At 35.7% G+C, this 22,326-nt stretch overlaps 1 protein-coding gene across 1 annotated transcript in view; it reads right to left on the bottom strand.

The window, feature by feature from the left end:
* The window catches only part of LOC101651370 (disintegrin and metalloproteinase domain-containing protein 2-like), a 40,349-nt gene that overhangs the window by 11,289 nt on the left and 6,734 nt on the right, over positions 1 to 22,326 (bottom strand). Inside the window, exons 4-10 of the mRNA XM_030884663.1 lie at positions 18,788 to 18,864; positions 17,967 to 18,138; positions 10,911 to 10,979; positions 9,725 to 9,796; positions 9,189 to 9,355; positions 6,340 to 6,421; positions 2,163 to 2,296 (exon numbers count right to left, since the gene is read on the bottom strand). Coding sequence (XP_030740523.1) covers positions 2,163 to 2,296; positions 6,340 to 6,421; positions 9,189 to 9,355; positions 9,725 to 9,796; positions 10,911 to 10,979; positions 17,967 to 18,138; positions 18,788 to 18,864 — 773 coding nt within the window. The remainder of the gene's footprint in view (positions 1 to 2,162; positions 2,297 to 6,339; positions 6,422 to 9,188; positions 9,356 to 9,724; positions 9,797 to 10,910; positions 10,980 to 17,966; positions 18,139 to 18,787; positions 18,865 to 22,326) is intronic.

Genomic DNA, 22,326 nt, shown 5'->3' with positions numbered 1-22,326 from the left:
CATCTAACTGAGAAACAACAAAGCCCACATGGAAGAAGCACACCAGCCTGGGAGATGACAAGGCTTGAAGGGATCAGGCATCAAAGACCAAAAAAAAAAAAAAATCAAGCCTCCAGTTGCAATATTGAAAGATTCTGAGGGCAAAATATTGAATGATGCAAGAAACATCAAAAGAAGATGAAAAAGACACAGTGTGACTGTGCTAAAACAAACTAGTTAACATTCCACCATTTCAAGAGGTAGAAGGTGAGCAAGGAATAATGATACTTATGGAAGAAGTCCAAGCAACACTTAAAGCAATAGGAAAAATGTATGCTCCTGGGATTGACGGAGTAATAATTGAAATTTTCAACAAGTTGATGAGCCATTGGAAGCACTGACTCATCTGTGCCAGTAAACTTGGAAGATAGTTACCTGGCTAACTGACTGGAATATATTCCTATTTATATCCATTCCAAAGAAGGATGACCCCAAACTGCAGAAATTATGAGACAACATCAATGATAACACATACAATAAATTTTGTTGAAGGTCATTCAACAACAGTTGCAGCAGTATATTGAGAAGGAGTGCCAGAAAATCAGAAAAGGTTTAGAAGAGGATGTGGAATAAGGAATATCATTATTGATGTCAGAAGAATGTGGCTGAACACAGAGAATGCCAAAAAGATGTTTACTCATGTTTTATTGACTATGTCAAGACATTTGACTGTGTGTATATAACCAACTATGAAGAATCATGGCTGAGAATTCCAGAGCATTTAATTTTGCTCATGTAAAACCTACACTTGGACCACAAGGCATTTGCTTGAATAGGACAAGGGAATTCAGCATGGTTTAAAATCATGAAAGGTGTGTGTCAGGGTTGTATCCTCTCACCACATTGTTCAATTTGCAGGATAAGCAAATTACAGAGAAGATGAACTTTATGAAGGAGAATGTGGCATCAGGACTTGAGGAAAACTTATTAAAGGCCTGAAATATGCAGATGACACACTATGTTTGCTCCAAGAGAGGAGGACTTGAAGCACTTGCTGATGAAGGTCAAGTACTGTAGCCTTCAGTATGGATTACAATTCAATGTCAAGATGACATCCGGACTAATAGTTAACGTCATGATATATGGGGAAAAAGTTTAAATTCTTAAGGATTTTTTTCTTGAGTTTATAATCAATGGTCATAGATGCAGCAGTCAAGGGATTAAAAGGCAAATTGCATTGGATAAATGTACTGAATAAGGCCTCTTAAATTATTGAAAAACAGGGACGTTACATTGAGCACTAAGAGGTGCCTGATTCAAACTATGGCATTTTAAATTTCCTCATATGCATGTGAAAGCTGGACATTGAATAAGGAAGACTGGGGAAGAGTTGATGTATTTGAATTGAGGTGCTGGTGAAGAATATTGGAAATATTATGGACTTCCAAAAGGGTTACCAATTCTGTCTTGGAAGAAGTACAACCAGAATGCTCCTTGGAAGCAAGGTTGGTGAGACTCTGTCTCACATACCTTGGAAAAGTTATGTGTAGAGATCCTTCCTTGGAAAAAGGGCATTAACCTTGGTCCGGTAGATGGGAGCGAAAAAGAGGAAGATATTCAACAAGATTGACACAGTGGCTTCAAGGACGGGCCTGAACATAACAAGGTGGAGGATGACCCAGGACTGGGCAAGTTCCTTCTCCTGCAATAGGGTCACTATGGGTCAGAATTGACCAAATGGCACTTAACAACAACAAATGTACTCTACACTTACAATCCCCTTTGGCTTTTATGGACACCACAAGGGCAATGATCAGGGCATTAGTTTTGGCCTACTATGATCATGATAAATAATAGAATGAATGGCAGCTTTTTTGAAATTTAAGGATGTCAAGACTTAGATGGGTCAGCTAAGGATGAAGATGTGTGATACAAAAATGCAGACACTACTTTGGCAGACAAATATAATATTGAGATTTAGGTCACTTATGAAAATATAAAGGTGCTATTTTTTAATGAGATGCGATACATACATAGCATGAATATTATAATATCTAGTTTGTTTGGGGGCCCGTTGGTCATGGCTAGTACTCTGTCATTAGTGTTTCTTCTTACAGTGATGCCTTCTTCATTTAAATAGTGAAACTTATCAATGCAAGAATTTATCAAATAAAACAGCTTACATTGCTTTGGGGCTCATTATACAGGCAGCTCCTGAGCACTGGCATTTACTGTCATCAAATCGTATCCCCATACTGAGACTCAGTAATTGCGTTACAATAACTGCAAGTGCTTCCAGGCTTATTGCTCTTGAATACTAAGCACAACAAAGAGACAAGGAAAAAAAAGGTAGGTCATTCATCTGGAGAGCAAAATGACCATTCTAAGAAAAATAAGAATATAAACGTGATAAAAATAATAAAGGTATGTAAAGTGTTACCAAGAGAAGTAACTTTGCAATTCATACATTTCATATATTATCAAGGTAAGAGCAATATGAGACTTAGGTTTTGTAATGTTACTAGTGTATAAAGTAAACAGTTTAAAAATGACTTATGTTGCTCAGAGTCTACTCAAATTTAAGTATAAAATATAGTTATGCTCATTCTTATAGTCACGTTTATTTTAAATTATATAATTACGAATATGTAAGGTGTATATGACAAAGGGAGGGGGAACAGTTTAACCTAATAATAGTGGCAAATTATGTTTTCCATAACCTTAATTCTGTAGTATTTTAAGTAGATTTATATATATTGCCTCTTTTTGTTTTCGTTGTGAAGCATCAAGTCAATATTCTCTCACAAAGTATTTATAAAGGCCTTTTTTTAGAATCGGAGTCTATAAATCCTTACAGGTACAGAAAGCCCCATCTTTCTCTTGCACAGAAGCTGTTAGGTTTGAATTTATGATCTTGGGTTAGCAAGCAGCACAATGGTTAGCCCGTTAAGGCACAAAGTCTCCTATTTTGAATAAATGTGCTGAAAATATTCTCATTTACCTTTGATGGACTCATAATGTAGGCACAGATTGAACTTGAGTAGACATAGCAAAACAGTCTTTCAGAGTAGTTAAATAAATTTATATTCCTCTTTGAAATGTGTTGATGTTAAAGTCGTAGTTCTATTGGCAATAGCTCCAGTGGTGTAGAGGTTTACGGGTTGCCAACCCCAAAGTCAGTGGTTTAAGTCCACCAGCTTCTCAATGGGAGAAAAACGAAGCTCTTTGCTCTCATAAGGATGCATAGCCTTGGAAACCCCTAGGGTTTCTACTCTGTCCTATAGGGTTGCTATGAGTCACATGGACTCAATGGGAGTGAGTTTGTTCCTTTATTGAGCTCTACTCTGAACCCATATGATGGCCAGGAGCCATGAAAGACTCAGGAAACCAGTAATGGGCGTATCCTCAATGACACCTGATATCTTTTACACTCTTTATTTTAGCATAATTGTCTTGTGATTTTAGTTTTAATATTATGTATGCTTAATTGCTGTTTGGATATCTTCTTTATGAGCTAACTGCCTTTCTAGTCATCCGTTTTCTTTTTCTTTTTTGGTCTTGTGAGTTTTAATTTTTCACATACTCTGGAAATGATGACTGGCACATACAAATGTTTCTAGTGGATGTCACAAGTTCTTTATTTCTTTTTAACAAATTTCAAATTAGAAAGTTAGTATCTTCCATGTACTGTGGAAGAAAAATAAGCCTAGCACAGTTATTCTTCTATATTTTAATTACTTTAATGATTTTCGCTTTCAGCGATAAGTCCATGGTATATATTAACTTAATTATATTATGCCGTATGAGATACAATTGAGATTAATGCTCCAATTAGATGACAAATGCTCTTTTGTTTTTCCACAATTATTGGAGTAATACTTCTGTCATTCATCATATTACCCTGTATATTTCGAGACCCTTTCCCTCTTTGTCACATATTTCTTTTCCCTACGTCATGTCTCTTTTTCCTCCTTCTCACTCTCCATTTCTCAAGGATAGATTTTTTGGACAAGTACTTAAACATGACTCTTGATAGTACTTTTACCAAAACAACATTTTCATCAGACATTTATTCATTCAAATAAACCTTGGAGCCCTTTTTTCCTATTCAAACAAAAGCTACAAAACTCAAACTAGTTATCATCTTCGAGTGTAAATATTTTATTCCAGCAAATAATTTTTCCACAATTATACCTATCCAACCGTTCTGAAACATTATCTTCTCTACGAATTTATCTTTCAGGGTTCAGTAGGTATTATATCTCTTTATTACTCCTTCTTTGAATTTTTATCTCATTTTCCTGACTTTCCTTTTGTTGTTAGCTGCCTAGAGTTCACCTGAATCGTGAAAAAACTCCATGCACAGTCGCACCAAATGCTAGCTGGTGCTTCATCATCCCCATGACTGGCTGTGGATCAAGCCACTGGGGTCGGTGGGCTTTTCATCGTCTGACGGTGAAGTAGGGGATTTCTTCCCAGTCTGTCAAACCCTAGGAGCCCTGTAGAAAGCTCTGAGCACCATGGCAACACACCAGTCTCCAAGGACGGACAGATTCTGGCTACAAATACGTTGTTGTTGTTGTTGTTCTTGTCATTGAGTCAGTTCTGACCTATGGCGATCTTACATCGAACAGAGGGAAACGCTGCCTGGTCCTGCACCACCCTCACAATTGTTCCGAAGCCTGGGGCGAGTCTTGCAGCTACAGTGACAATCCATCGCCATAAGGGCCTTCCTCTTTTTCCCTGCCCTTCCACTTTACCCAGCATGATGTCCTTTTCCAGGGACTGTCTCTCCTGACAACATGTTCAAAGTAGGTAAGAGGAAGTCTTGTCATCCTTGCTTCTAAGAAGCCACTTCTTCCAAGAAAGATTGATTTGTCCATTTAGCGGTCCATATTTCCAATATTCTTTACGTGCACCACCATTCAAATGCATGGATTCTTCTTTGGTCTTCCTTATTCAATGTTCAGCTTTCACATGCACATGAGGTGACTGAAACTACTCTGGCTTGGGAAAGATGCACCTTAGTCCTCAGGATAACGTCTTTGCTCTTCAATACTTTAGTCTTGTGCATCAAAATGTATCTAATGCAACTCCTCTTTTTGATCTCTTGACTGCTGCTAAAACCGGGTCAGGGGCTGACTGTGGCTACAAATACAAATATAGCCTTTTTATTATTACTGTACTTGATTTATACTACATGACCCTTTAAAATTGAGATTAAAATAAATGTTTAGGAACTTATTTAATTCAGCAGTATTTGATGGATTATAATTTATTTTTAAATGTTTGGAAGGGACATTGGCTACATAAATCTCCAGACCTCCCTCTGCCACCATTTCACCCCAAAACTGTAAGAATAAATTGTAATTGAATTTCTAAAGACAAGGAACGAGGCGGAGGCCATTTAGTTTGGACTGCATTCACTTGTTCTGAAGTCAGCGTGCAAAAGGTCTGGGTTTGCTGCCCTCTCTATGTCCCGTGGAGGCACTAACCTAGGGCCTGCTGTCGCTTGAGATTGCCACATGCCACTGGGTGAGGAAGCCACCTGATGACAATGATCCTGATTAGGAGAAAGCGCTTTCTCTCAGACAGTTTTCAAATATACTTTGTAAACAGGAAAAATAGAATAGGTATTTAGTTTAATTAATCTTTCACTTTATATCTTCAGCTTATTCATAACTTCAACACAGTAGCCAAGGTGTTAAATTACGTCATGTCACTCCCAATCCAAAAGACAGTGTGTGTCATCAAATGTAACATAACATAAAAGGACATTCTAAGTATTAGGATCACCAAAATACTATGATTAGATTCCAAAACAAACACTAAGTGTAAATGCATTAAATACATTTTTAAATAAATTATATACTGTCAACTAGAGCCAGGGAGCTTGAGATTTACCAGTGTATCCTCTCATTCCTACGTTGTGACTATAAAATATTAAAGGGTATAGAAATTTCATTTTGAATATTTATTAAAAAATCAGAGACTTGGATAATAGCAGAAGCCTACATAAGAAATTGTCCAGAAAATAAGCTTTTGAATTGAAATATTGAAAGGTCAAATTTGAATTTATGAAAGAATGACAAGTGAATTGGGTGAGAATAACATTATAATCATTAAATGTAATATCTATTTAAATAATGATAATAAAAAGATTAAAATGTCTATCACTGCTAGATAAAAGGGCCATCTGAAATTCAAATAGTTTGATTAGGTCAGTGACTGAGATTTCCAGTTCTTATGAAAATATTAATATGCTTAGGTAACATTAAAAGAGGGAACCTTTTTAATGAATATTTCCCTGGATGGCTAGAAAACGAAATATTACATTTTAGCAGAGTAAATCTTACCTACCAGAAGAACACCTCCTGAATTCTTTATGTCACACATGATTCCTTTTAATGTCGCACCAACATAGTTTGATTTTTCTCTGTAACTTAATTTAAGAAAACAATTCAGAAACACAAACATTGTAAAGGTGGAAACACATAATATTAAATTTCATAGACAAATGATGCTTCTATATTTATATCAAATTAAAATACTTTTACTATTCGTATGCTAGATAGAGGATAACAAATGTGCATCATATGAAAAGCAAATACATTGTGTTTAAAATCAAACAGTAGATAAAACGTATTTTTTTAATTTCTAATGTATAAAAGTATTCATTTGCTATAGGATAATTTCTGATGACAAGCAAAAACCTCAACTGAGCATATAATTAAAATAATTATATATAAAGGATTTTAAGCTTAGCAATTGAACTAACATAGCAGAGGCATGAGCAGAATCAACGAATCGTGTCATGCCTTCATCAAAGAGCTATTCAGTTGGACATACACAAAAATATTGGTCTTATGTATAGAACAGAGCATAAAAATGGGTTGGAAAGAAGACAAAAGTTATAAAAGTCAACTGTTGCCCAAACTCTTCAAAACATAAAGAAGAGCCCACCTAGTGCTATCGAGTTGATTCTGACTCACAGCAACCCTGTTTCCAAGTCTATAAATCCTTCCTGGGGCAGAAAACCACATCTTTCTCCCTCAGAGTGGCTCTTACATTTGAACCCACAACTGTGCAGTCAGCAGTCCATGACTATTCTAAGTGTCAAAAAAAAAAAAGAGTGTATTTTCTAATAGGCAGACATATGTACTATATAATCATTTGGATATGTGTTATAATGTACAGGTATTTACATTTTACAATAGTGTAATGACATCTTTGCAATTTCTCTCATATTTTGAACTTTGTACAGTGATCAGGTAAAAGTTTACTGAGCTGATAATTAGTGTTACATTTCACCATTCAAACACATTTGTCCCAACTCATCCATTGCAACCCCTCAATCAATCATCAATTATCCCTCCCTTGGTTTCCTGTGTCCATTCCTCCTTTTTCTGTATTTATTCACATTAAATTGCAAGATGAGAGAACACTTTCTGCTTGTAGAATTAATTGATGTCTCTTGAAAAATATTTTTCCTAGTATCTTTGTGAAAATATTTTACTTGCTGTGTAATAAGATATTTCTACTCAACATTGAAACTCAGAGAAAGTTTCAGCTTCTGTAAGCTGCTGAGACAGTTAAAATTTATTTTGCCAACCTGGCCAATAAACACATGTGGGGTTAATTGAAGGGCAGAGGGATAAATGGCTCAGAGAGCCTCGTCTTTCTAGTTCTCGGGTCTCTTGCTTTCTGATGGTTGCATCGAGTGCAGCTGCCTTAGCAGTTCCCTGCTTTAGCTGGCAAGGCCCACTTCTTGCAAGACCTCCCCAAGGAGAAATCACATGGACCTACCCTGATGCAGCCCTGGGTGCCGGAGCAGCCATGTGGAGATCCCTGCCAGCGCTGAGATGCTTACACGTTTGCTGACTCGGCCTTTCCTCCTGCAGTCAGCATCATTGAGTCTGTTTTGTGAGATGGAGGAGGACTTTGTGGATTGGTGTTGGACATATGGGTTAATTGGTTAATGTTGGGTTTGTGGGCTTGGTCAGCACTGGGTTGGGATGTTTTCTTGATGTGCACTTAACCTTTGTATAAAGTCTCTCATACATGAATTGCTGTGGATTTATTTCTCTAAAATACCCAGACTAACACCGCTGCCATGTTGTCTTGTCAATGTTTTTGAAGTGAAATTATAAGCATCCCAATCCATATTTGAACATTTATCTCTTTACATTTCCATATTCAATGGGTAGGCCTATATGAACAACAATCCTGCTTCTCCTATGTTTTTAAAAATTAGGTAAATTGGTACTAAAAATTTAATTTATATTAATATTTCAAAAAAATTAAGTCTAATTGTAAGAAGTTAGTATTTTTTATTTATTTTAAAGTATAATCTTCTTGTCATTTTATTCCACTCAGTAATTTGGGAACATTTAGTCTGTGTTCATATTTATTAACATAAGAAAAACAATCTTTGTCAAACCTTGTAACCACAGGATATTCCCTCTTGGACCTAGACATCTTACTGTCCTTTTATGTTATGGTCCCTTTTCTTAGGTAATCATTGCTTTCCCTCAGTTCCTCAATTCTTCAAATGCTAAGAAAACCAGTCAAAAATTAAAACATTCTGGAGTTGGAGATTTTGAAAGTCATAGAGAAAGCGGATCTCGATAGTAAGCTTCATTTACACACCAGAAAGTCAATTGGTTTATTTAAATAAAGCTGATCTGTTATAATGGTCATCTAGTTCTGCTGTTGGGTAGGCAATGGACTGCTAACCACAAGATGAGAGGTTCAAATCCACTGCCCCTCCGCACGATACACACTCAGAAACCTTGTCTTGGGTAGTGTGTGTTGGAATCAACTCGGTGCCTGTAGGACTTGCTATAAAAATTTTGTGTTCAAAAAATAGTATCCCTGAAAAGTGCAATGTGTCAGAAATGGCCTAGATATTTTTTCTCCAAAAGAAAAACAGCAATAAAAAATTAGGTAATTATTGAAGTTTTGGTTATATTAAATATAGGTTGCATTGCCAGAGACATGGTAGTACAGTGGTTTGGAACCCCACCACTAACCGAAAGGTCAGTGATTTAAAACTACCAGCTATACCAAAAGAAAAAATAAGTCAGTCTATTTCTGTGAAAGTTACAACCTTGGAAACCCTATGGGGCTGTCCTGAGGGTTCTGATAAATCAAATGACTTGATTGAACCAGTTTCTGGTTTTATACTATTATCAAGGTATTTTACTTACACAAGTAAGATTGCCACATCATGGGGGCGCAAAACAAGATAAGTATTTTTCCAGTTTAAAAATCGGTATAGTAATTCATCAGCTTCTCCATTTATAGAAATTTTATTGTCAGATATCCAGAGCTCCAATGAAGACAGAATTAATGTAATATTAAGTGAAGTTAACATCTAAAATAAAATACATACAGGGAATGTATTCACATTTAAATAAATTTGGGAAGAAAGTTAAAATATTGCACATATAGTGTACACAATTTTAATGAAATGTTACATTTCAACAGCTAAATTGAAGATAGGTTGTGTACTTTAAAGGACTTTAATAAATGGCCATACCAGTGATAATAGTAATGATAGTTAGCATTTATGATGTTTAAACTAGTACAGGTTTCGTAGCAAGCACTTTATTTAATTTAATCCCAACAATCATCTTATAAAGTAGGTACTGTCATTATTCCAATTTTACAAGAAAATCAAGATACCCATACAGGTATGAGAGGAGTACAAAGAAATAGAAGGCAATAGAACATGAATACTTACTGCACTGACAAGTCCAATCACCTGGAAAACTTTCTGAGTGACAGCAGCTGTGTTAGCGCCCATATGGTCATACTAAAAAATATAATCACCACTGAGCTCTCAATTTCGCTTGCTTAATATTTTACAGGTTCCCTTTTTTCTGTTCAAAATTTACCTTAGTGAATTAGGAAATTGCTCAGTGCATCTAAATGCCAATGATAAAATACTAGTAGTTAATCAGCATTTCTTTGTGATTGTAAAGGTGAAAGTATATTGGAAAATATTTACAAAAATGCACAAAGAAGACTATAATGGATTATGAAACCATAAAAAATATAGTTACTAATTATACATTAATACATTATACATTTAATTAATGCATTAAAATGTCAACTCTATACTATAGGTTTACAATTAAGGACTTTTTGATTCTTACTACTTTTTTTAACTAAAGATATTCTTATAAAAGCAAAGATATCACAGTGACAAAGAAATAAGACAAAATCAAAACTGGAAAACATTAAATATTTAAAAGTACGAATTACTTACTAAATCAGAAGCCTGATAAAAGAACCACATGAACTTTCAGACCACACAGAGATTTGCTTTTACTTTGGAAGTAGGAATGAATGTGGAGGTAAATCCTGTTTCAGAAATAATACCCTTTCTTTTTTAAAAAGTAGAGTTGCTATTTTGATGATTAAGGTGTATCTGACCCAAGCCCTGGCCTTTCTGATCATCTCAAAAACCTATTGGTGTCAATTTGGTTAGATATTAAAATAATATTGTTTTGTTAATATTACAAAAACATATTTAAATGTACAAACGTTTGAATGAACTGAAATGGGAAAAGTCAAAGAGATCATCCTATTGGAAGACCCAAGTAGGCCAGTTTCAATACTGAACAGAGATTCCAATCAGATTTAAATGGATTCAATTCCACTTTACTACTGAACCAGAAGTAATCAAGGTGACCAGTTGTAACTGGGGTAATCAACTGTTTGATACTGTCTCAGAAAGGAAAAAATGAAATAAAATAACTATTTATCAGAGATTATTGCAGCATATTTGTTATGAAAGAAAAAGTAAAATAGAGGCAAAGTAAAAATAATAGATGAATTCTACAAAATATTATGCCATGTTATTCTTAAAACCTTTTAAAGTTATAAAAATGCCAAATTATACAAATAAAACAAAATTAACTCACCATTTTTTTTTCAACAACAACATGGATTTCTATGTACCTATTGTATGGTGCAGTATTATACAATTGTAACTATGGGAAAAAATACAAACTTTATGTTAAAATGGAATAATCCATACTTCCTTTAATGTTTATCAGTATTATTAGTGAACTCAAAAAAGGAAAAATTATATAGAGAAATCTACTATCCGGTATTCAAAAAATAAACTGTAGATATCGCAGGTTTAAATTTAGCTATTTTCTTAAATAGTTCTACACCTAATCTACCCACAACAAAACTACTCTTCTCTGTCTTTCATTTTTCTCTTTCTCACTGGTAGTGGGCCTCAGCCATTTTGAAGATATACTCTCCTGAGCCACTCTCAGCAATGCCTTAGTATAGAAGGTGAACTTATAGTGGCTGGATGAGGCTTTCATTACATTTCTGAATGTTATGTTCTTGAGCCTGAAAGAATAAGGGCCCATCCGATGCTTGTTGTTGAGTGCTATTGAGTGAGTCCTGCCCCACAGCCACACTCTGCACAGCTGAACAAAACCCTGCCAGGTCCTGGCCATCCTCATGATGGTTCCGATGCTTGAGCCTGTTGATGCAGCCACTGTGCTAGTGCATCTCCTGGAGGGCCTTCCTCTTTTTTGCTGCCCCTCTCCTACAGTAAGCATGATGTTTCGTGTAGGAAATGTCTCTCCTGACAACGTGTCCAAAGTATGCAAGGCAAAGTCTTGCCAACCATACCTCTGAAGAGAACTCTGAGCAAATTTTTTCAAGACAGATCAGTTTGTCCTTTTAGCAGTCCAAGGAATTTCAATATTTTTCTCCAGCACCACAATTCAAGTGCATTGATTCTTCTTTGTCCTTCCTTATTCAATGTCCAACTTTGACATGCATCTGATGTAATGGAAAATATCATGGCTTGAGTCAGATGTACCTTATTCCCTGAATCCTCCAACCTCATTGTTTTCCAGTACTTTAAAGAGGTCTTCTGCAGAAGACGTATTACTTAAAACAGCTCGTCTTTTGATCTCTCGACTGCTGCTTCCATGAATAGTTTGTGGTTGAGTGTTATTGTTTGTTGTTGAGTGCTATTGTTTGTTGTTGAGTGTAATTGTTTGTTGTTGAGTGCTATTGTTTGTTGTTGAGTGCTATTGTTTGTTGTTGAGGGCAAAGACAGAGTCCTTGACAACTTCAACCCTTTCTCCATTTATCATGATTTCACCTATTGGTCTAATAGTGAACGTTGGGGTCTCCTTTACATTGAGCTGTCGTCCATACTGAGGGCTGCAATCCTTGATCTTCATCAACAAGTTCTTCACGTCCTCCGAACTTTCAGCAAGCAAATTGTGTCATTTGCATATCATAGGTTGTTAATAAGATTTCCTCCAATCCTGATGCTGTGTTCTTTTTCATACAACCCAGTTACTAGGATTAATTTACTCAACATACAGTCTGAATAAGTATGGTGAGTGGATGCAACCCTGACACTTGTTCAATTTCCTTCTCTCAACAGTGCTTTAAAAATTAGTATTAATAGGCTAATCAATCAATGACCCTGTAAACAGAAGGTCCTTATGCTCCAAGAAGAGTCTCTGCCACAAATTAGCAAGGATTCTCTAAGGTGAGCCAGAGGCACATAAAAAACACAGAGTCAGGAATGGATTGGTGGTTTGCATTTAGTCCTAGTTCCAGTCTAAGGACAATTTGTCTTATGAGAAGGCCCTGCTCAATACTTACCCTCATACTTACGGGTGCTGTAGCAAAGTGTCGTGAAGAAATTTGGTGTTTCCCATTATCAAATAGCATCCACTAAGTGAGACATCAACTATCTCCACATGGAAGAAGCACATCCATATCCATGATCAAAGAAATATAAATTAAATAACCCAAATCTGGAGGGGATAGTAGCAGAGTTTAAGTTGTGAGATTATGGTGTGCAGAAGGCTATGGAAGACAGTGGAAGCAGAAAATACATTTGCAGGATCTAGGCAGGGAGTCAGCGCCAGTGATTTTCCTTGAACCCAAATTGAAGAATAGGAATCACCTGGTGATCAGACAGAGCGCATTGGAGAGACTATAATAGATGAAAATGGTCAATCTGACTTGAATGGTTAAAACCTTGTTATTTTATCTCTCCTCTGATACGCTTTGGGCTTGATCTGATTTTTAATATCTCCTGCCTTTTTTTCATGTTGGGTTTTTATCTCTATTTTGTCATTATGAGTAATCTTCTTTAATCTTTTTTATGTGGTTTTCTGTGTTTTGGTTGATGAAACCCAGCATAGAACAACTAGAGACAACAATTAGAATAGAGGTTCCTGAGGAGTCTGGTGGAGGATTGGGGTGGGGACAAAGGGGTGCTGATATCAATGAGTATAAGAAGGAATAAAATGTTTTGAAACTGATTTTGATAGCAATTGTACAATACTGTTTGATGTGGTTGGACTGTCAAATGTTATGATGCCTGGGTTGCCTCCTAATAAAATGGTTTTGAAAACACTTAGAATTGAACGTAATGCGATATTTTAAAATCTATTTGTTGTTTTATTAATTATGCTAACTGAATTTTAATTATTTCCATAACTAATTAATTATATTTTACTGCTCTACCTATGTATTGTTCTCAGATGGGAGTTGTCTACACAAAAGACCTCTAAGATAATAATTCACATATACTTCACATTTGGAAGTATTCAATGAATATTTACATTTTGAATAGACACTTTCGTTTTATGCTTTCTTTCAGTTAATTATTTTAAAGATTGTTGAATTTAAAATGTACCAAGAGAAGCAGAAAGTGTGTTGTCTATTTTTATAAGATCTTTAAAAAGCAATGTACTGAAAACCATGAACATTTATTGAACTATATAAATCAAATTACTAGTTTCTAGAAAGTCTCAGAGATAATTATATAATGTTAAAATGTATATTTATACAGCATAGAAGACATTCCATATATCTGATTATATTGGAATGAGTGCATTTATATCTTTTCTATTTATACTTTTTAATATTGTTTACCTAGTTGAGAAAGGGAAAAGAGATGGTGAAGTAGAGGGGGGTATGGGAAGGAAATAATGTTTAAGCACTTGGTATTACAATAACAACAAAGGTTACTGTGTTAAAAAAAGACAAGAAGAATTTAAAGTTAAGGAAAGTAAAAAGTTTCTAGCCAAGTAAAATTCTGAAGAGCAGTATAACTGATGTCACATATAAGTAAAATTTTGCTGAAGATCATCCAACAATAATTGCAGCAATGCATTGACAGGAAGCTGCCAGAGGTTCAGACCAGATTGAGAAGGGGACTTGGAACAAGGGATATCATTATGTGCAGCATCCCAAAGGCTACTAAGTCTTGTGCTGTCTTCACAAGCCTAAATATGCTTGACTGAGCTATGCTTGAAGTCACTGTATCAATATATCTCAGTGGAGGCTCTTCCTTTTTGCTGGACAATATTTTGTCCTTCCCCGGGGACTAGTACCTTGTGATAATAAGCTGAAAGTACGTTCGATGAAGAAGGCTTGCTATCCTTGCTGATAAGGAGCATTCTGGGTGTTCTTCTTCCAAGATTTATTTATTATTATTGAGGTCCATTCAATTTTATAATTCAAAGACCTTGATTTATTTTTCATTTTTCATATTCATAGTCCAATATCCTCATGTATATTTTTCCAGGCTACTGAAAAATATAATGGATTGGATCTGGCACACCTCACTCCTCAGCAATGACAGCTTTGCTTTTTTGCTCTTCAAAGTGGTCTTGTACAGCAATTTCACCAAAACAATAAATAGGCCATTTTATTTTTAGTAGTTGCTTCCAAAGGCATCAGTTGTGCATCCAAGTGAAATGAAATCCTTGATAATTTCAATCTTTTTACCCCTTAATACAACATTGCTTACTGGTCCAGTTTGAAGATTTTTGTTATCTTTATGCATTTTAGTTCCTTCCAACCTGAGGGGCTGATCCTCTGACACCAAATCAGACAGTGTTCAACTGTTACTGATAGTTTCCATTGGCAAAAAAGACAAAGGAAGTAGGTCACTAGGTCCTTCTTTCTAGTTTAGCTTTGGAAGCTCTAGTAAAGCTTAACCTATACAGCTAACCCTACTCATACGGACAATACCAGTGGTATCCTTTTCCAAATCCCAGCAACATGCAATCATCGTGGTCTGACCGACTGAAAGACAGTGGTGGTCAATCAGCCATATAAATTAGACTTTAAAATATTATAAAATGTGCATCTAGGTACATTATTAAGTATATGAAAAATACATCCTACTGAAAGGAGAATATACTTGGAAAGCATATATCAAATGGAGACATATTGAAAATATACAAAGAATCTCAGTCAAAAACAGAAAACAAATAAAAATTAGGCAACAAAACCAAACCCAGTATATCCAAGGAAGATACTTTACCAATTATCAATAAGCATGTGAAAAGATGCTCAGCCTAATTAGTCATTACTATCATTACTAAATTAGGTGATTGGTAAGATTACTGTTAGTAATTACTCTGTTAGGTACCATTTGGTCAGTTGTGATTTGTAGTTACCGTATGTACAACATAATGAAACAATGTCTAGTCCTAGGTCATTCTCACAGTCATTGCTATGCGTGTTAGGCTGGGTTCCCTAGAGAAGCAACATCAATGATAAGTGTTCGTCTCACGAGCTTGGACAGGTTGTCAGGAGAAACCAATCCCTGGAGAAGAACATCATGCTTGGTAGAGCAGAAGAAGATTGCCTCCTGGAGATGGATTGATACATTGGCTACAACAATGGGCTGTCGAACATAAGTACAGTTTTGAGGGGGTGCAGAACTGGGAGGTGTCTCATTGTGCTATGCACAGGGTCACTATGAGAACCAAATTGAAGGCACCTAACAAGAACAATAACTATCCATATAAAGAGTTGTGTACTAAGAACCTGGCTCCCACAGTCACAGTTGCAGTAAGTCCAACCTGATCCAAGTCTTTGAGTCGGATGTTCTGTCCGGGGTGATGACCAGGAAGTAGGAAAAACCAGGAAGCTGGAATACAACAGGCTGGTCGAGGGAGGCAGATGAATGCAACATCTGCAAGTAGGGTTTGGGGCTTTTCTTTCCTCTTGTCGCTCCCAGGGCTGACCAACCAGGAAGCAAGAAGACAACTCAAAAACTCACTGCATGAATCCACTCTGACTCATAGGGTCCCTGGAGGACAGGGTAATTTTCCCCCTGTGAATTTCCAAGGGTAACTCTTTACGGGAATATAAAGGCTTGTCTTTCTCTCAAGGAGTAGCTGGTGGTTTTGAACAACAGACCTTGTCGTTAGCAGCACAACTTGCAATCACTACACCATCAGGGCTCTTCAGGAAGACAAACCAGTCAGTAAATGAAGCTTATCTCTACAGAGTTGAATGAATGTAAGGTCAACAGGCAATTTGGCCCCCTGATAGCTTCCAGGATCTGTAGGCAATGTGATTGGTCTATGAGTAAGATGCAGGATCTGTACCAGTGAGATGTGAGCTAGCTTCCTCACAGTGTCAACTTGTCTAAGAGTGGGCTACATCCTTGATGAAACTTCCTTCCAATTGTATTACAACTATGAGCTAATCCAAGGCCTAGCACTACCCCCTAATCTTCCTACAACCGTAGATCCCACCATGGAGTTAATTAATTTATGCAATGTCATATCATGGGGAGGCTCAAACTCCCAAACTAAGACTCCTGGTCTGCGCGCACACACACATATTCACTGCCATACCATCTGGTCAAAGGTGTCTTATAGTGACCCCCTGTGGGTTTCTAAACTGTAACTGCTTATGGGAGTAGAAAGTCAAGTGTTTCTTTCTCAGAGCTGCAGGTGGTTTTAAACTGCCGAACATGCGGATGGCAGTCCAACGAGTAAGCGTTACACAATCAGAGTTAGACACAAACTTAACTATCACAGGATGTTTGAGTCTATTATGGTAGCCACTATGTCCATCCATCTTGCTGATAACCTTCCCGTTTCACTGACTCTGTACTTTACCAAGCATGACAGCCTTCATTAATCATGAGGAATGCAACATACAATTACACATGCGAATAGATATCACTTAACACCCACTAACTAGTACAGCAATTATAGAAACTAAGCACGACACATATAGAAAATAACAAATATTGGATGATTTAGAATGATTCCTCACTTCTGACATTATTGCAACCACTTTAAAAAACAGTTTGAGTCTCCAAAATGTTATGGCTCTGAGAATTTGAGTTTTAAATTGTAATGGAATAAATTCTAATAGCTCATTTACCAAAACCCAAATCAAACTCACTGCTATTGAGCAGATTCCAATTCATAGTGACCCGATAGGACAGTGTAAAACTTCCCTTGTGGGTTTCTGAGACTGTAAAGCTTTATAAGACTAGAAGGCCTCATTTTTCCCCCATGGAGTGCCAGGTAGTTCTCCAACTGTTGACCTTGCAGTTAGCATCACAGGGCATAGCCCATTACGACACCAGATTTAATTATCTATCAGGAAACTAGTTTGTTTTATAAAGGCATATTTGAAAATAGAAACTAGGGAGGATATAAAGTACTAGATGGCTATTATTTTCAGAATTGATAAATCTGTATTTTGAAAAAGTTCCTTAAACTATATGAATAATGTAATGAATAGATTAATAATACACTAGGTGACATATCCATAGAGTATAAAGAGTAAATAGAAATAATTTTGCATTATTACCTCATCTACTCAAAGTCACATGAATTATATTACTATTAATATATTGAAGTGTGAACATAATAGATATGGGAAAAGGATGAATATATACAGACTATAAAGTCTTAGAAGACAATATGATTGTCTGCATAAATTCCAGTGCTTATGTTGTTGCTGTTAGACTAATTATGAGATTTTTTATGATACTAATAATGTGCTCTATATCACAACCTATACCCTTGATTAAATATAATTATAAACTATACATGCTGAACAGTTTATTTTGCCAGATTTACCCAGTAAAATTTACTAGTGCAACTGTTTTAACTTGTTATATGACAATACCATGTAGTCTTCAATTATTCACATACCTCGACCCCCCTTGGGATTTTATGAGATGGTTGAGTTCGTTCATTCTCCATCTTGGTATATAAAGAATAGCTTGCATTCTTATTCTTTACAGGATGAATAATATGCTCAAACCCAGCTGAAGTCTCTATTGGCTCAATTCCATAACTGACTTTCTCAAACTGTATTAAGCCCCTAGAAATGCCAACAATAAAATTTAATTTTAAATTAGTATGCCATGTTGTGATATGAGAATCCAGTAGGTTATTATCACTTTTACTCATAAAAAATAAAATAGAATTAAGAAATAACATTCACACTTACTGAAAGGTACACAACTGTATGATCACTGACACTGATTCAATGATAACATACAATATTTTCCAGACAATGCTAATATTATACCATGATTCCTTACTCCATGTTTCCCTTTGACTAATATTATTTCCTTAATATGACTATCTCCACTCTAGATATCCCTGATAAATATAAAACAAAATTAAATTTAAAATACTAGAAAAGCATTCCATTTGGTACATAATAATGTCCAAACCTCAGTCCAAAGCAGGTACTAACTGTAAGGTGACCAGATTTAAAGCGGGACACCATTGACCGAGGTGGGGGGGGCGGATTCTTGATTAAAAATGTCATCTATATGGACCAAATAGACCATTCCCTAGCCTTTTGTGCATTCTTTCAAAAAATCGGGACTGTCCCGCCAAAAGCGGGACATCTGGTCACCGCTTATTTCCTTAATATGACTATCTAGATATCCTTGATAAATATAAAATTAAATTAAAAATACTAGAAAAACATTCCATTTGGTACATAATAATGTCCAAACCTCAGTCCAAAGCAGGTACTAATGGTCACAGCAGAATTTGGAAAACCTTCAACATGACCTTGGTAATTGCAGAGATTCTGAAATTAAGAGACAAAAAAAATATATATCTAAAAGTAAAGTTTACGTATGACAAGAAGTGGGGAGTTTTTTTGTTGTTATTGTTGTGTTTTTCTTTTTTACCCAGAAAGATGTTTACTTGTGTTTTATTGACTATACAGTGTCATTTCACTGTGTGGATCATAACAAACTATGGACAGAATTGAGGAGAATGGGAATTCCAGAACACTTCAGTGTGCTCATGGGGAACCTGTACATAGCCAAAGGGGCATCCAGCCAACAGAACGAGAGAACACTGCACTGTTTAAAATCAGGAGCGGTGTGTTTCAGGGTTGTATCCGTTCCCCATATTAATTCAATCTGGACGCTGAGCAGATAATCTGAAAAGCTGGACTATATGAAGAAGAGCAGGCATTAAGATCGGGGGAAGGCTTATTAACAAACTAAAAGCTATGAGAACTTGATGTACTTGCTGATGAAAATCAGACTGTAATTTTCAGTACGGACTGCAACTCATTGCAAAGAAAAACAAAATCATTACAACCGAACCACTAAACAAGTTAAATAGAGAAAAGACTGAAATGGTCAAGGATTTAATTTTGTGCTGTTCTCAGAAGCAGTCGTCAAGAAATCAAACCTCATTGCATTGGGCAAATCTCCTGTACACGACCTTTAGAAATTGTTAATGAGCAGAGACGTGACTGTGAAGGTGGCATGGCACCAAAGCCAGGGACTTTTCACTCGTCACCTGCTTGTGAAAGTGGACAATAAATAAGAGATACAGTCGAGAAGTTGATATATTTTAATGACGGTGTTGTTGGAGAATATTGAAAATACTTTGAGCTACCAGAAGAACAAACAAATCTGCTGGAAGAAGTGCAGTCAGAATTCACCTTAGAAAAAAGGTGGTTGAGATTATGTCTCATTTATTTTGGGCACGTTATCAGGAGAAATCAGTCCCTGGCTATCATGGCTATCATGTTTGGTAGATAGTAAGAAAAAAAAAAGATAGTCTCAATAATATGGATTGACACTGTGGCTGAAACAATGGACTCAAACCAAAAATAAAAATGTTAAGTACCTTTATTCATTTATGTCTTATGTGGGGAACTTTATATTATTTTAAAATTTATTTTCCCAACAGTTTTATGGGCACATAATTTACATAAAACACAACTGAATAGTTCAATTGTTCCATCATATCAAGTGGAACTGTTCAATCACCACCACATCAATGTTAGAGCATTCCCCCCTGCCCATGATTCAATTACCTTTAAAATGAGTTGTACAGTCACAATCAGTTGTACTTCCTCCCCCCTCCTATCTTCAGTATTTATGCCCGCAATCCCCTTTTCCTCCCTATTGGACATCCCCCACCCTTGCCTTCTTATAACCCCTTGTGTCAGTTATCATTAGGCATTCACTCCTGCTGTGCTTCACAGCTGGGAACCCCAACAGAAAACAATAAAAAACCAATTGCACTAAGGTGGAAAGGATGAGATAATACTAGTATAAAGACAAAAATACAAATAATGTATAAAAAGAAGAACATCCCCATCAACATTCAATAAGCCAGGGAAGAAATTTCTGTCATGGAACAACTAAGAGATACTTGCACCCAGTACAAATTCAGGTCATGTCTATAGGAAGGTCAACTGGCCAAGTGTCAAGTGCAATCCAGCACAATCTAGGTTACAATATCTGCCTGAGAGTAAATCTGTTCAGAAATCTTGCCTTTGGCTACATTAGATCTGCCAGCTGCTCAGTCTGACTAGATAATCTGCAAATGCGCTTTGGGCTCTCACTGTCCTCCATAGCTTTCTACAAATTGGGTGTTCATAATTTTAGCTCTGAGACGTTTCTCTTCACTATATTCAAATTTTGTCATCATCATATTTTGATCACACAAGCTGGTGTGCTTCTTCTACGTTGACTTAGTTGACTCCTCGCTTAGATGGCTGCTTGACTGAATACAAGCCTTTAAGGCCCAGACACTGTTCCCATAGCTGGGCATCATCTACTTTCTTCACCATTCTTTGCTGTAGCACCCTTATCTTCAATGATCATTTCTTGCATTTCTCCAGGAGGGCAATTATGTAAGAAAGTGAATTGTCCTTATATTGGAGCCAGGATTTTGTGTGAGTCCAGAACTCATTCCTAGATTTATGCTTTTTATTCTCTTTTTTCTTTAATTTGTAGTGACATATGTCATATCACTCCATATTTCGGTCATGTCAAACATAATTGTACAATTGCTTTTATAATCAATCTCTGAACATAGTTTTCCTTCCTGGGCTTCTTGACATCGTTCCCTCTCCCCACATATTGTCACTCAGCATTTCCTTCTATTGCACACAGTGTCTCTAAAAATTACAACTGACTAAAGACAACTAACAACAACAGAAGTTTTATATGTATTTACATCTGTATGCATCTCTGTCCAATAGTTATTTCTCATTCCCTTCGGTTTACAAAATATCTTCAAGTCAATGTAAGAGATTCTTGATTCAATGTGCAATATTTCTACATGGAATCCAAGAGAATGAGTGTCTTTAGTTTTTCTCTCTCTTCTACTTTTGAATGATAGTGCCTTCAATCATTCGATCAAGTTGAGAAGGATCCAAGTCTGATATTCCTCATATAACTTTGTCTTAGTTTTCCAACATTAAATAAAGAGCAACATAGAAATTATTACTTTAAAATATAAATTGATAAAAGTAATTTAAAATACTTGGAAAGCTTTTAAATATAAAATAATCCATTGAGTATCAATCTAAGGTAGAAATTAATGGGATTTAGAGCTATAAAGCAAATGATAACAGAAATGTAACCAGATATTTATATCATGATGACACATTTCTTATAATCATTGCTATTAATTATTGGAGGATAATATCACAAAATATTTTAGTATTATACTCTCAATATCATGGAGCATTTTATTATCATAATCTGATGTTTCTTTTATCCTGAAATCCATCCTCTGTTTCCTTAGATATTAAAAAATACATTTTAATTCTCTATTGTTATATTATTGGTTGACATAGATCACCAAAATGTGGATGTGATTTTATTTTAACTTCAACAAAATTTATGTCTCTTATTTCTGTAATTCAATTGATAAATCTCACTTTATGACAACTGCTTAACTAGTTTTAATAAATAGAATTTTACAATGTTAAATTTTTTAGTATATCTTTGTTGAAATTAGTCAAGAACCCAAGCTTCCTTTGATGTTCTTTTTCATTGACATTCATCTTGCATTTATTCACTGCATTTTTCCCATTCATTTTTCATTATTTACTTCTAAAATTCTCAAAGAGATAAAATATCTTAATTTTTATTTTATAAATCACTTTCATCTATCTCCATTTATGTACTATATTTATATTTTATAAATCAATTTCATTTATCTTCTTTTTTGAATCATTTTATTTGGGGCTCACACAACTCTTATCACAATCCATACATCCATCCATTGT

The sequence above is a fragment of the Echinops telfairi genome, unplaced genomic scaffold (assembly GCF_000313985.2).
Source record: "Echinops telfairi isolate 266 unplaced genomic scaffold, ASM31398v2 ScPeMD7_9;HRSCAF=40, whole genome shotgun sequence".
Taxonomy (NCBI): Eukaryota; Metazoa; Chordata; class Mammalia; order Afrosoricida; family Tenrecidae; genus Echinops; species Echinops telfairi.
This window is presented reverse-complemented; position numbering and strand designations above follow the sequence as displayed.